Source organism: Pararge aegeria, chromosome 15 (assembly GCF_905163445.1).
Source record: "Pararge aegeria chromosome 15, ilParAegt1.1, whole genome shotgun sequence".
NCBI lineage: Eukaryota > Metazoa > Arthropoda > Insecta > Lepidoptera > Nymphalidae > Pararge > Pararge aegeria.
Genome location: NC_053194.1, coordinates 18,185,174 through 18,200,065, shown reverse-complemented (window position 1 = coordinate 18,200,065; position 14,892 = coordinate 18,185,174). Strand labels below are relative to the sequence as shown.

At 39.9% G+C, this 14,892-nt stretch overlaps 1 protein-coding gene across 1 annotated transcript in view; it reads left to right on the top strand.

Annotated features, from left to right (window-relative positions):
• The window catches only part of LOC120629914 (solute carrier family 22 member 6-like), a 30,504-nt gene extending 23,075 nt beyond the window's left edge, over positions 1 to 7,429 (top strand). The window contains exons 3-8 of the mRNA XM_039898997.1: positions 38 to 138; positions 2,386 to 2,540; positions 3,162 to 3,528; positions 5,119 to 5,378; positions 5,454 to 5,635; positions 5,981 to 7,429. Of these exons, the coding sequence (XP_039754931.1) occupies positions 38 to 138; positions 2,386 to 2,540; positions 3,162 to 3,528; positions 5,119 to 5,378; positions 5,454 to 5,635; positions 5,981 to 6,142 (1,227 nt within the window). The 3' untranslated portion in view covers positions 6,143 to 7,429. The remainder of the gene's footprint in view (positions 1 to 37; positions 139 to 2,385; positions 2,541 to 3,161; positions 3,529 to 5,118; positions 5,379 to 5,453; positions 5,636 to 5,980) is intronic.
• The last annotated feature ends 7,463 nt before the right edge of the window (positions 7,430 to 14,892 follow it).

Here is a 14,892-nt window from a genome sequence, read left to right as displayed (position 1 = left end):
ATTTTATATATTAATATAATTTTTTAATAAATTACAGTTTGGTCTGGCGTGCCAGGAGTGGAAGCGTACACTGGTGGGCACGGTGCACAACGCGGGCATGCTGGTGTCGCTGCCCATAATGGGATACGTGTCCGACAAGTTCGTTTCATAATATTTTACAAAGCATAAGTTTAAGTTCTCTAATCTCACAATAATTTTCTCATTCTTCTTTTAATCCTTATTGACTCTTTTTCGCACAGTTTCATAATTCATACATCAATATCATTATACAATTTATAAAGCGGTCAAGTTTATATTTTATGCAAAGGCATAAATGTAAATTAGATTATTCCATCCTAATGGGTTTACAGTCACAGTTATATAAATATTCTATAGTAGTTAATTGGTTAAATGCTTATTGACATCGTTTAGTCTTATCGTATCTTTCAAGAGATATATATTATGTAGTAGGTATCTGATTTGTCCATACAACATGTCAGGTTATTAATAAAATGTACACGGGTCTAATTTCCAGTTTCCGACATACGTTCCAACTTTCAAGTTGTTTTTTAAACTTTAGCTAACTTGATAATTACTGGGATGTAACTTGTAGCATACGTAGATACACAATATGAGTAGTAAGCAACTCTGACAAAATATGAGTACATAATAAATAAGTACCGTGTCCTCGTATTTTTTTTTTTTATAATAAAATAAAAGTCATTTCGACCGACTTAGATCATAAATGGTTAGTAAAATACAGTTAAATATTAGTAAACTTAGCCTAAGGAAATAGTTTATATGAAACCCTTCTGGCATGCCCGATTGGAAAGCACGTGTACCAAGCAGCAATGGCACAGGTACTGACAAACAGTCCTGCCAGCCAGTGCCCTCAGGAGGCCGCTGGAACTAGCCCGAACCCTGCACACCAAGGATGTTCACCGTTTTCGCATGATCGTGTAGTAAAAATCTATATGCGCTTCCGCGAACATCTCCGACGCGCTGCAAGACAGAGGCAATCCCATCAGCATCCTGAACGCATTATTGTACTGTACGCGGAGGGCACTGTACTGTTTATGCGTGTAATTAATCCCCAGGCTGCTCGTGTAAAAGGATGTACAGTATGCTCTGAAAAGAGTGACTTTAACAGGTTCTGTACAACGAGCAAACCTGCTTGTTATGGTAAAAATTATTCAAAATACACAATATATAATATTATATAACAATGCTTTTAGGTCAACTTATATGTTTATCCTTGTCCCCGAGATAACGGATACAACGGATAAACATTTTTTTTTCACATATAATCATCTATCTACTTGAGAGGCGTAGATATTAAATGTAAAAGATGCAGTTACCTTCTAACGAAGCTTAAACCATATTCCATCCAAAGTCAGGTATAAAGTTAATCTAGTGTGTAGATTTTATTATAACTAGCTGCATGTTAATACACCTTGCTCGGAGTCACGGCTGCGCGGGCGCAGTGCAATTATGCGTCTATGTGGGACATATAAATGTAAACATGTCTATTTTAGAAGCGGTGTGAACAACCCCGCTCACGGCTGGTGCTGCCTCATTAGCTGCCAGTCAATTACACTAAGTACTTTAAGCTATAAATATTAGCTATAAAATTATCTATTAATCTTGAATAATTAAGCATTTCGCAAATCCTTTAGAAGAAAATATAAGTAACACTTATCGATTATGTACTCGTAACTTTGATAAGTTAGGTCACCATGGGCTTAGTTGTTAGTGCAGGTTGGTTATATCGCCGCGGTGCTATTAATGATATAAATAGTCCACCACGCTCTGGCCCGAACCTCCCTGTTTGTTCAGGAATTATGAGAATAGGCCAGACGGTTAGACTATAGTACCTACCGTGGTTAGTTCTACCTAAGTTGATACATTGGCAGTCTCTCACTTACCTGGTACGCCCCAAAAAGCAGTTAGACCAGCCGAAAATGCTTAAGGGGCCTTAATAAGGGGGGGGGACCTAAATAATTATAATTCCGTTTCACAGCATGCAAATCTAAAAACAAATCTAAAAATACGATTTTTTTATAATCTATGTGATAATCATTAGTGAAATAAAATGTAATCCGTCCGGAGACGGCACAGGCATAACTGGACTCGCCGGCTGTGAGGAGCCAGAATACGAGCTAAAATTCATCCACGCCACCTTCGTCTCAGACAGGAGGCCAAAAGACCGCGGCTGCGTGCATTTTACAACACGGCAACCTTGTCAGCCACTCATATCGGCGCTTTTTAATACCCGTTCATCTTTTGCGAGGAGGTTGAGTATAAGCCGGATGCTCTCCCTCCCACTAACTCTCTCCTCGCCGCTGAGCTCAGTGACGCCGCAGTAAGTCTGCTGGCGCACCACACTCTTAAACGTGGTCTGCGCAGGTGGGGTCGCCGCGCAGCACTGGTGAGCAGCGGCGCGGGCGCCGGCGTGCTGGGGCTGTGCAAGTCATTCGCGGGCTCGTACCCCGCGTACCTTGTGTTCGAGTTCCTGGAGACCGTGCTGGGCGCCAGCGTGTACCCCGCCGCCTTTGTGTTAAGTTAGTTTTCAAGTTTTTCATTACATGCCTTGTGCAGTTAAGTATGAAAATTTGGACAAACATCCGGCTAAAAAGCGCAAGGTGGGCACTACCGTTGGCACAATATATATGATAGGAACCCGTTTCTGTGTGGATTTTATAAAGGCTCTTTTAATATATCAGGTTAATTTATATTGGCTGCCGCTGCTGCTGCAGTAACATAAAATTTATGTCTATTGTTGATATCGTATACTAGTGAATAGGAAAAGATCTAGGCATAGTGTGTGTATTTCGGCTCAACAGCAGAACCGATCTAATAAAATCCATTGACTTAAAAATCTGCGGCGTTTTACTGCGTTGCGGCCGGAATTACGGGATCGCTTTTCTACATAACTACTCTACGGTTGATCGCTAAGCAGACCCACCTTGAGCATGACCTGCCCTATGGCTTTTTTGGATTGGTCGTCGTTTTATTAAAAACAAGGCCTTGTCTATTTCGTTGTAAGAGGCCTATTTTATGTCTTAGGCTATAGAGCTAAATGATACAGCGTTTGAATACTGTCAGGCCATAATATGAAGCAGACATAGAAAGCCAAACATTTTCAAGAAGTTTCAAAATATGTCGATATTGCTTTCAATCAGTGATCGAGTGGCTGGGAGTGGAGCATAGGATCCTGGCCAGCCTACTGTTGGGCGTCCCGCTGGCGGCGGGCGCGGCGTCGCTGGCGCTGCTGGATTACCTGGCGGGCTACTGGCGCACGTGGGCGCGCCTGGCCTACCCGCCCTCGCTGCTGCTGCTGCTGTACCCCTGGCTGCTGCCCGAGAGCGTCCGCTGGCTGGTTGCGGGCGGGCGCGCGGCCGAGGCCATCCGCGTCATCAAGCAGGCCGCGCGGGCCAACCGGGTGGCCGTCGACGCGGCCGCGCTCGACAAGATGCTGGCGAAAGACCAAATCACCAATAAAGTCGAGGCCATCGTTGAAGAGGAGAGTCTCTTCTCGGCTTTTATCAAGTAAGTGAATAATACAGCTGAAGGCTAGTCCCGGCTTTATGGCTTATGTTTTTTTACAAAGTCGATATACGAATAAATCGTTGTTATATCTAAGTTATTTATTGGCTTGTACGTTAAAGTTTGTCACTACTTATAGCAATGACCCTTTCAAATTACCAACTTCATCTACACGTTCTGCACCTGTGGCCTGACGTCTGAGGAGGCTGTGCGACCAACAAGTGGCTACAACTTTGTGGGCATACAATACCCTAGTGTCGGGCAGCAAAGACCTCGCAGCAATGCAGATTTACTCTGATACGATTATACCGCCTGTTTACTGTGGACATGAATTGACAAAATATTATTATTGGGAAGTCTCTTGTTATGGTAACGGTTATTGACGGCCGACTTGCGCACTGGGCAGCAACCCTGCTTTCTGAGTCATAGGCCGTGGGTTCGATTCCCACAACTGGGAAATGTTCGTTTTTCAGTGACTGTATATTATAAGTATAGGTATAGTAGGGTGTTTATCTGTATATTATAAGTATTTATGTGTATTATATTCATAAAAATATATTAGTATAATGGTTATATAGTAGTACAATGGTTTGAGGCTAATAAGTTAGCTCTTAACGGAAAAAAAACAAAGAGTATTAAATTCACTATACCGAATGTTAAACAAGTAAAAACCATTGCACAACTTAATAATGAGGAGTTGGATTTGGTAGATACGACAATCTTTTTAGGAATAACATTAGATGCTAAGCTTCAATGGAGCCCACATATAAATAATTTAGCGAACAGACTTAGTTCTGCAGCATACGCGGTAAAAAAGATTCGTCATATGACAAATATAGAGACTGCTAGGCTTGTGTATTTTAGTTATTTTCACAGCATTATGTCCTACGGCATTTTATTATGGCGTAATGCTGCTGATATAGATTCTATTTTCGTCCTGCAGAAAAGGGCTGTTCGTGCGATATATAAAATGGGCCCAAGAGAGTCATTAAGGGATAAATTTAAAGAAGTTAAATAATGACGGTGCATAGTCAGTACATATATGAAAATTTAATTTATGTCCATAAAAACAAAACAAAATTTAAAAAGAAAATGGACTGTAACAATATAAATATTAGAAGCAAAAATAAACTCGTTGTGTAGTTTACTAGGCTACACAAAATTGCAAATTTAATCAAGGGCAATTGTTCATTATTTTATAACAAATTACCAAATGAATTTTTTGAGATGTCTCTCAATAAGTTCAAAGTTTATATAAAACGTAAGCTTACAGAAAAATCCTATTATAATATTAAGGATTACTTAAACGACAAAAAGCTTGGGTGTGAATTGCTCTAGCTTCATAGCTGAATATAAATTTACTTTGAGATGGTGATAACAAAAAAAAATACCCGTCTAAGTTTGTTGTGGGCTCTTCTTAGACCAGGGCGCGTTTGGAACCCTCGAGCTTTAGGTTTAAGTTGGCGAAAGAAGTTATCACCATCCCCTTACAATTATGAAAACGTTTATGTATGAACGCTTCATAAGTGCCTGTGATAGGCCTACATGAATAAAGAAATTTTGAATTTGAATTTGACTGCTCTGCTGCTGCAGGTACGGCGCGCTGCGGCGGCGGCTGCTGGTGTGCTTCGCGTGGTGGGCGGGCGCCGTGTTCGTGTTCTACGGGCTGGCCGTGCGCGCGCACGCGCTGGCGGGCTCGGCGCACGCCAACTACGCGCTGCTGGCCGCCGCCGAGCTGCCCGCGCTGCTGCTCAACACGCTGCTGCTGGACCGCGTGGGCCGCCGCCCGCTGCTCACCGCCGCCTGGCTGCTGACGGCCACCGCGCTCATTGCCATCCCCTGCCTGCCCGACCGTGAGCGCTGTCGTTCCTCTGCCGCACGTGTGTGTCGTTGTCGCGGTGGTTCTAGCCTAGTACTCCATGTTGCAGCCAGCAGCGGTGCGGGCACGGCTCTGTTCCTGGCGGGCAAGATGGGTGCCACAATGGCGCTCAACGCGTTGTACGTATACACGGCGGAGCTGTTTCCAACGCGCGCGCGGCAGCGCCTGCTGGCGGCGTGCTCGACGTGCGGCCGCCTGGGGGCCATCCTGGCGCCGCAGACGCCTCTACTGGTAAGGATACTGGAGGAGATGGACTTCCTACCCATTGGAAACGGTTACTCGTACAAGTGGTGTGATAGCTCAGTGTCTGTGGGTTACTTTTTGAGGTTTTTATTTTAAGCAATAAAAATATCGCTTGCTTGCGTGAAGGAATACATCGTGAGGTAGTATCTTCCGCCTTCTTTCACTTCGTCACCAGCCATTTCGGTATAATTATTGTTTGCCAGAGCCGAGGAAAGCGTTACATATGAGGTGATAAATGGAGAGGTGATTGGCTGACTTCTTAAAGAGGCAGATTCCATTTGTTTTGTACTATTTCTGAGCGATTTGACGATTATTATTTTGATCTAATTTCAGGCAGTTTACGGAGCCTGGGTGCCAACCACTCTCCTGGGCGCCCTGCCGCTGATCAGCGCAGCGCTCACGCGGCTGGTGCCGGACACCCTCGGCCGACACCTTCCAGACTCCTTCGCAGACCTGGACAACTCCGCTGCCACCACCGACACAGACATCCCTTAGGCAGCCTCCCCCATGGCGCTAGAGCTGATGGTCAGATTTTGAAGAACCTGATAAAAGTTGATATATTGTACGATCCCTATAACTCATAACTTATTACATCTGCACTATACTATCACGCCGAGAGATAATAATGTCTACCCATTTTTCTTCTTATCCCACAGATATAACTCACAGTTGATATAGGGGAATACATTTAAGGTGTCAATTACTTATTTACTTAAAAGCGGTGATGTTTTGAAACTTCTAGTAATGCAGATGTGGTTTGTAGTAGTTATTTAACATCGCGTCTCTATTGCTCTCTATACCTATGCACGAGTAGTTAAACAAATAATGGCCATCTGGTCTGGAACCGTGACTGTACAATATTGAAAAGGTTGCCTTTATCAAGGTCCTCTTGAAATTTTCTCATCAGCTCCATAGCTGCCATGGATTTATGGATCTCAACGTATAGCAATGTAAGGGTGAACAGGTTTACGACGTCTCGAGCAGTGCATTGAGAGACATTAGTGTTAGTATGAGTTATATAGCTTTAATTTGTTGATTCGCAAACATTACATGTTACCAATTAAAGAATCTAAAACATTCACTCTGAGAGGTTTATTCGTATTATATTATATTATATATAAATAAAATGGATAAAAGTATTAGGAGCGCATAATTGGGTTATGCTATCGTTCAAATATCATATAAGGTAAAGCAGTTATTTATTTTTTCGCTTTTATTTATTTTTATGTCAAATGTAGCTATGGATACAATATCTCAACTTGTACATTCAAATCAATAGTACTTATATGCCTCTAACAAAAGTCCGTCGGTTAAAATAATATATTGCTTTTATTTACTGAGTAACGCTAACAGAATTGGTTGTTAAATGATGCAGAATTAATATTTTCTTAATACCGGATTTGATACCGAACAATGTAAGTATCTACTTATATAAGTCGTTAAATAATTTTGGACGGATTTATAAAGTTTTTAAAATATTGATTCTGGTTAAATAATTGAAAAAAGTCGATGGCCTAACCGTATTTTACGTTCCGTTAATTAATAGCTTATTATGTATTACTAAGTTTTCGAATTGTTAGTTTTAAGTGCCGCACATATTCCCAAACAACAACAATGCACTGGACGTTTGATATGACAAATTGTTATGTAATTAATAATTAATTAATATATCTTTTTTTAATTCGTAAAATAAATACCTAAGTATAGATTTCGTAATTTTGTAAGACAAAATTAGAAGTAAGATTGATAACATGTCTAAAGTGACAATAAACTATTTTGATACGCCCGCAATTATTTGCTCATTTTGTTGTTTTATTTTATCATCGCCAAAGACGTGAATTTGTGTTCATTCCAAATAGTTTTCCTATTTTGGAACCAAATGTACAAATTCAAACACCTGATAATAAAAATAATGCTCAAACTTGCCGTCAGACGCCTGCTACACGTTAAAGGCAAAGTTATCAAAGATACAAACGAATATTCAATTCGTCTGTTCACGGTATTAAACCCACAATTCCACTCAACAAAGTATATAAGACAGAATGAGGCCATTACAGTGGGGATTTGAGAGGTGAATATATATATGATCTGACCCTTTTTTTGTGACTAATTTTATTAACCTTTTTCCGTTATATCTTAAATTTTAAAGTTTTAGTATTTATGCACTAAAGACAGTTAGTGGAGTTATTTTAACTTTTTTTTTTATATTTCTCAACAAGTTTTTAACTCTATTACTTTTACGCCTGTTGTTGCCTGTCTTGTACAGGCTATGTAGCGATAAGGCCACCAAATTGTACACTCTTGTTCGAAATTGTTTAAATTTCTGTAAGTCCTTTTTTTTGGGGTACAATAAAAGTATATTCATTCAATCATTCATACAAGTAAGCACTTGACTGCAATCTTATCTTGAAGTAAGTTATAATGCAGTCTAAGATGTGACGGGCTAGCCTGTTACGCGCACTGTATTATGTGGTTACAGGGTATAGCAGTATAATATAGGACCAGAAATAACTTATTTCTAAACTGCCCGCCGGGAATATACAGTGCTCACTTTTGCAAAAAGGTCCTCAAAACTTTTTAGTTATAATCATATCATCTCACTACCGGCCCATAACGGGGTACCCAGGATGAAAAGGGTTTCGCTCACGCAGTGCGGATTGGTGGACTCCACATACCTTTGAGAACATTATGTAGAACTCTCAGGCATGCAGGTTTCCTCACAATGTTTTCCTTCACCGTTAAAGCTAGTGATTTTTTAATTTAAAACGCACATAATTTAGAATAGTTAGAGGTGCGTGCTGGGATTTGAACTCGGCTCCCCAAAAGTGAAGGCGTGGGCTATCAACCCACTGGGCTATCACCGCTTCTATATAATGTTTAAAATTTAGAAATTATTTTGTGTACACCTTAACCCTTTTTCTTAACTTCATGTCCTTTGGTAGGTTACTTGGTAGAGGTTACTCGCATTCAAGCGATAAGGCCGCCTATTGTACCTTTACTTTCTTTCGATTGTGTTTGTTACCTTTACTTTTTGTTGAATGCTTTGTATATGGTATACAATAAAGTGTATTTGATATGATCATCTCTTCAGCCTGTGGACTTATGCTTGTCCTAATGAGAGCGGCAGATCCGTTAGTGTGCCTTATATATCCAGTCCCCTCTATCCCTTTATATCTATTTATATCTGTAGGACGTCTCGCATTACGACTATTTGGGCTTCCTGGCTTCAACGGCCTCCGCTCCCAAGTCATGCTCTGCGCGGCTAGCATGGAGACATTGTTCTCCCGGGGAAAGGATAAAATGTTATCTTCTCCCACTGTTTTATCAACTCCACGAGGGTTGGAGCACAAGTGGAAATACTAACATCCAAGTGATATACGTGTAATAACGAAAGGGGGTAAACTTCTCCTATTCCCTGTTGCCGTGCTTTGACAGGTGGACATGTTAATTTTATCTCTAGTTAAGGGATATAATTTATGTCTCCTGCCAATGCTAGCCGTGCTGCCATTATAACTAGCTGGTGGTCCGGGCTACGTCCGTCTCTTTTTTATGCGGATATCTTCCTTTCAGGTTTCAGTAAAAATCCTAACACCAATCTGTTTAGAGCTCGTTGGTAAACTTTGAAATTCCTTATAGTACAGCTACAGTATCTTTACATAATATAAAACTAAGTCGCTTCTGCTGTTTGCACGCGTTGGTCTTTTAAACTACGCAAAGGATTCTAATGAAGTTTTCAGCAATAGATAGAGTGGTTCGAGAGGAAGCAGTAAACCTGAATACCACAAAGGTATTCAGGTTTACTGCATATAAACCACACCGCACCGTGCGAAGCCGGGGTGGGTCGTTAGTTATAAAACGATTATTCCAAATTTGTTATCAACAAATAATCAGTGATCGTTTTTTCTTCCTTACAATAGCCCGCGACTCTTATTGCTTCGACCAGTTTATTTTAAGTCAATATCATTGCAAATTTCGACCGACAAATTGCATATTTCAAAGTTAATGCAGTGATCGAATTGCACATAATTACAATGAAGTAATTCTAAAAATCAAGTTGGAAGGTCGGTTAGATAGGGCGTGAAGAAAGGACAAAAATACAAAGAATCTTTCACATTTATAACATATAAGACATTATAGTTAGGATAGCGTAGTGTAGTGATACTCTGCGAATAATTAATAACGATATTTGCAGAGTTCAATGCAAATCCTCAGCAATGAGTTCGGACGTATGCCAGCCGAGAGCGGCTGTGAGTAGTGACCCAGAGCTTTCTGCGTACCGCTTGTCATTGTCTGCATCTTCAGGGCAATCATCTGAATTGCTCGTGCATTCAGTGCTCTGATTGCATTCATTGGGTACACTGGCCCTTTAGCTGCGCCAGGCAGCCGAGCTCGATAGTCTCCTAACTTCTTTAGTATACGAAAAGTCTGAGCCGCTTCGCAATTGTAACATAACTTCAGTTCATTTGTTTATCAAAATTGAGACACGGTATGAACAATTCGTAATAATCCAATGTGCGGTTTTTAAACGTTTTATTAATAACTATAACCAAAATCCTTATTGGCACTGTAATTGCTAAATAACTAGGTTTTATACCTACTTATAATAATACAGAGAGTAGTGATATGGGATTCTCAAAATAAATTAAAAATAGTTGTGTAGATTTTTCGGCAGTGATTCTTAACCGAAAGCAATTTTCCCGCAAAATGAGTGAAGAGAAGGGCAAAGGTCCCGAGCCAGTGCAGCCAGTGGACCCGGAGAGCGTGATGCGAGAGCTGGGCCACCTGGGGCGGTTCCACTTGCAGGTGTACTTGCTGATAGCGCTGGCGGCGGTGCAAGTCGGGCTCGTGCATGTCACCTACATCTTCCTGGCCGCCGACGTTCCGTACAGGTAACCCTCGCGATACTTAGCCACTTTCATCCCCACGGATCAAATCAATAGCCTAGAGCAGTCCACAACTGGACCAAAGGCCTGTTGTAAACTAAACGTTGGGCAGACTGGTTGGTGATCGAAGTAGATCGTAGAAGTAGCACAGACGACGCTGCTGCCTTTTCTCCGTTATGTTCCCTTAGTTGCCTCGTACGACACCCGCGGATATAGGAGGAGGGATGAAAACTGTATTCTGATCAACCGTCAAACACCGCAAAACATTATAGCAGTAAATGTAAAACGAGCTTCCATCTGCGGTATTCCCGCTTAGTTTCAATAAGGGGGGATATTCAAGTAAAGGATAAATAGATCTCTCAAAAGCTGACAAGGCATTTTTTTTCTGGTGCTGTGCTGTAGATGTTCACGGGTGGTGAAAATTGCTTTAAATGGGATGACGCGCTCGTTTGCGAGCAATAATACAATATATTATTAAAAACACATAGAAATCAGCTTTGCAGTTTTCCTGAATACTACATTTTCTTTATTATATGTACAATTTACCTATATTTTCATGTGCAGTTTATAAAACGCTGTTAAGTAACATTACAAACAAACATCCTTATTTTATTTTAGTAAATATATAAATTAAATAGATATACTACGATAATACACTTCTTCTTCTTTGTCGTTACACTCTTGGCAGAGTGGTCGTGGTCATCATGAAGCGTCTTTGAGGGCAGATGTCACACGATAATACACACATCACCCCAAAGGAAGCGGTACTAAGATATCTGATGAACATTTTTATGAATAACATACATAAATACTTACATAAACAACCAGACACTGAAAAACATTTTCATCTAGCACACTTTTTCCATTTGTAAGAATCGAACCCGCAGCCTTGGACTCAGAAAGAAGGGTCGCTGCACACTGCGCCAATCAACTGTCAATGCCAATGATGCTGTAAAGCTGTATAGGAGATTAGCAAAAACAAACATAGTTATGCTGCCTTACACTATTCCTTTATTATTCCTACTATTGTTTTAGTTTTCCAGGCGGTCGAACTTTATAACAAAACCATAATTATGGATGCGTTTCCTGCTATGGTATGGAACACTTCTTACTAGAGTCCGACACGCACTTGACCAGTTTTAAAGGAAAAGGTAAAATACCTTAGTGTAATAAAAACTTTCCTCTTTGTATCTTTAATATTATAATGTCACTACGCTTAGTAAGTATCGAATGGTTATTTAAGTATTGTAGAGAGTTTATCCCTGTGTAAATAAACATAATTATTAGGATAATAAAAGAGTATAGGAAATTTCCTCATTAGTTCCACTTCATTTGTTGCCTCAACAGACTAATCTGTCTTGTAACCTCGTTTCACTTCCAGACCGATAACAGGAAGTATGAATAGAGTCTAACGAATCAATAATAGGATTTTGAAAGAAAAAACCGACTACATTGTTACAGTATTTCGATTACATATTTTTTCAACTTAAACCAAACTTTACAGAATTTCATTAAATTTTTATGTAACAAATCTGAAATAAATAACCTGTATCGAAAATTTTAATATAACTGACTAAATTTTAAGCTGATTATAATTTTTTTTTTTTTTTTTTGTTATTTTTTTCTTATATATATCTACTTATATTTTATTTTTAAAAATCCTGACGGAACCATTAATTTTTCTAGGATATTAGTATACCCTTCGTCTTTTAATCTAACTCTATGTCAAAAACAAACAAACGCGGATGTAATATTAGGATAAACAATATTTCATAAAAATATCTATCTTTGTATCGTTGGAAGAAACAATAATTATGTACAACACAAAAAAAATCAGATCTTCCAATTTAAATATGTGGCATCTCCACAGTTAAAAAATATAAACTTTAATAGTAAAGATGACGTATTATATTGATCCCTCTTGATTTATCTTACGCAAGAGGCGTCTCAGATAGAAGAAGGCGTACGGCGGAAGTTCAGGATGTACAATGAACATTAATCTTCATTTCCTTTCTGAGACAGCGTCATCACACGGCGTGATTTTAAAAAACTTTTTTTTTTTTTGTATCTTATTTTATTTTAATTAATATTTTTGTATGTATTTAGATTTTTTTAATAAATATCAAGTGAACAGTGGTAAATTTTAAGTTTTGGAGGTGGGCGTGATCACTGTTACGCAGTTTCATACTTTTACAGTGATCATCGTTTCATTCGTTAGTGGTTAAGAACTTAAGATGTTATTGTTCGCAAATAAATAAATAAAAAAAACTCCACTCAGATCTTCAAAATATACTCTCTACGCATCTGTCGCTCGTTTCACTTTTTAATTTTTCGTTGTAAAATTAATTATATTGAAGACGCTTTAACCCATTATCATATCAAGCCATTACCGGCCCACTACAGGGCATTGGTCTCCTCCTAGAATGAGAAGAGTTTAGGCCGTAGCCTACCTGGCCAGTGCATATTGGTGGAATCCACACGCCTTTGAGAACATTATGGAGAACTCTCAGGCATGCAGGTTTCCTCACGATGTTTTTCTTCACCGTTGCAGCAAGTGCTAATTTAATTTCTTAAAATGCAGATAACTAGGAAAAGTAATAGATGCTGGGATTCTAACCCTTACCACAGAATATAAGATTATAATAGTACTGCACAGCTACATATACCTACTGCAGTGATGAATCATTCCATCATTGCAGTATATCCTCACTTAGGAATTATTTATTGTAAAGTCGACATCTCCTGAGGATGCTCCGTTACCGGAGCGGAACGTTCGCAGAGAGAACACGGCTAAAGATCTTTTTGGTGTGGAGTATAAATTTTAAAGAAATATAGCAAATTAAGCGTAATTTTCATTGTAGAGAAACGTCTGCCAGGTGTCAAATATTATAATAGCGTCTATTCATGCGTGCGCAAGGTTATTGACTAAGGTATGTATAAAACCGGTATATAGCATAAAATGGAAAAAGTCCCCTCCAATACGACTTATATAAAATAATTTGGGTATGCAGTGCTTTTGTGCATGTATGAAATGCACGCCACTGCGTCTATTATATTTTGTAACAGTTGACAGAAATTCTAAATTCAAATGACTAATCGAAAGAATTCGACGTCCCCACGGCCGCTGCTATACTACAATGTTAGCAATGTCGGTTATTGCATTGGAATTGCAAACAGTAGGTAAATTATGAAAAAACACGTGGTGATCTTGATACACGCGACGTGAGAGAACTTGTATCCATTGTTTATCTGTGCGACTCAATGCTTCGGTGGTCAAGTGGTGATGATGTTATACTGCGGATCATGAGGACCTTGGATTTCAAAAAATTCAATGGCAAAGTCTTCGAACCTTGCAGGTTGCCAGTGATGATTTGTGGCTCTAAAAAGGTGGTCGCTAACTCCTCATAAGATGGCTCGGAGTCACTCAGCGCGCGGTGACAGAAAGAGCTTGGAGCAGATATATCAGATAGCTACCTGATCAATATGAGGAGATCTGTATGGCAGGGTTATTGAAATAGCTCAACATCTCGCAACGCGGTATTGCCAACGGGGGAGGTATATAACGCGGACAACCGATGGACGTTGCGGTCCCAAGGAGCTGCATTGTCAACGCCACACATCAATTCAACCAATTGACTTCCACTGCTGGACACAGGTCTTTTGTAGGGAGTTCCACAATACAAGGTCCTGGGCCGGTTGCCTTCAACGGCTCGCAGCGACTCGCCTGGTGTGTTCTATCCACCTCGTTGTGGACCGAACTACGCTGCGTTTACCGGTGCGGGGTAACCATTTCTGCACCTGAGGACCTCAACGTTCATCGGTTCTCCGAGCTATGAGCATATGTGTTAGAAATTATTCTTAGATTTGCCGCTTCAATGAAGAATGTCGGTCAGAATTAAACAGAATAATTGGTTTTAACCCGTTCGATCTGTAATTGCACCCTTAACGAACAATCGCGAGGGGTTAGCCTTGTGGCACCGATTAATTTGTAGGTTAGAACAACAGTTAAACGATGATTTTAATTAACAGGACTCTAGCACAGTAATTACACCTATAAGCTAAAGTTATATGTATTATAGCAATACCAGCTGTTGCCCGCGGCTTCGTCCGGGCTTCTTACGGCATACACCATAGATTTTTCCGGGGTAAAAAGTAGCCTATCAAAGTGTCAATTCAGGGTATAATCTATCTCTTAATTTCATTCAAATTGGTTCAGTAGCATAGCTATTGCGTGAAAGAGTGACAAACATCAGTCTATCCATCCATCCGTACCAACTTTCGCATTTAGCAAAATGAAGGAATAGTAGGAAGTACGATTTACTGTGACTACTGTTTGTAAAATGAATTAAATGTCCAATGATT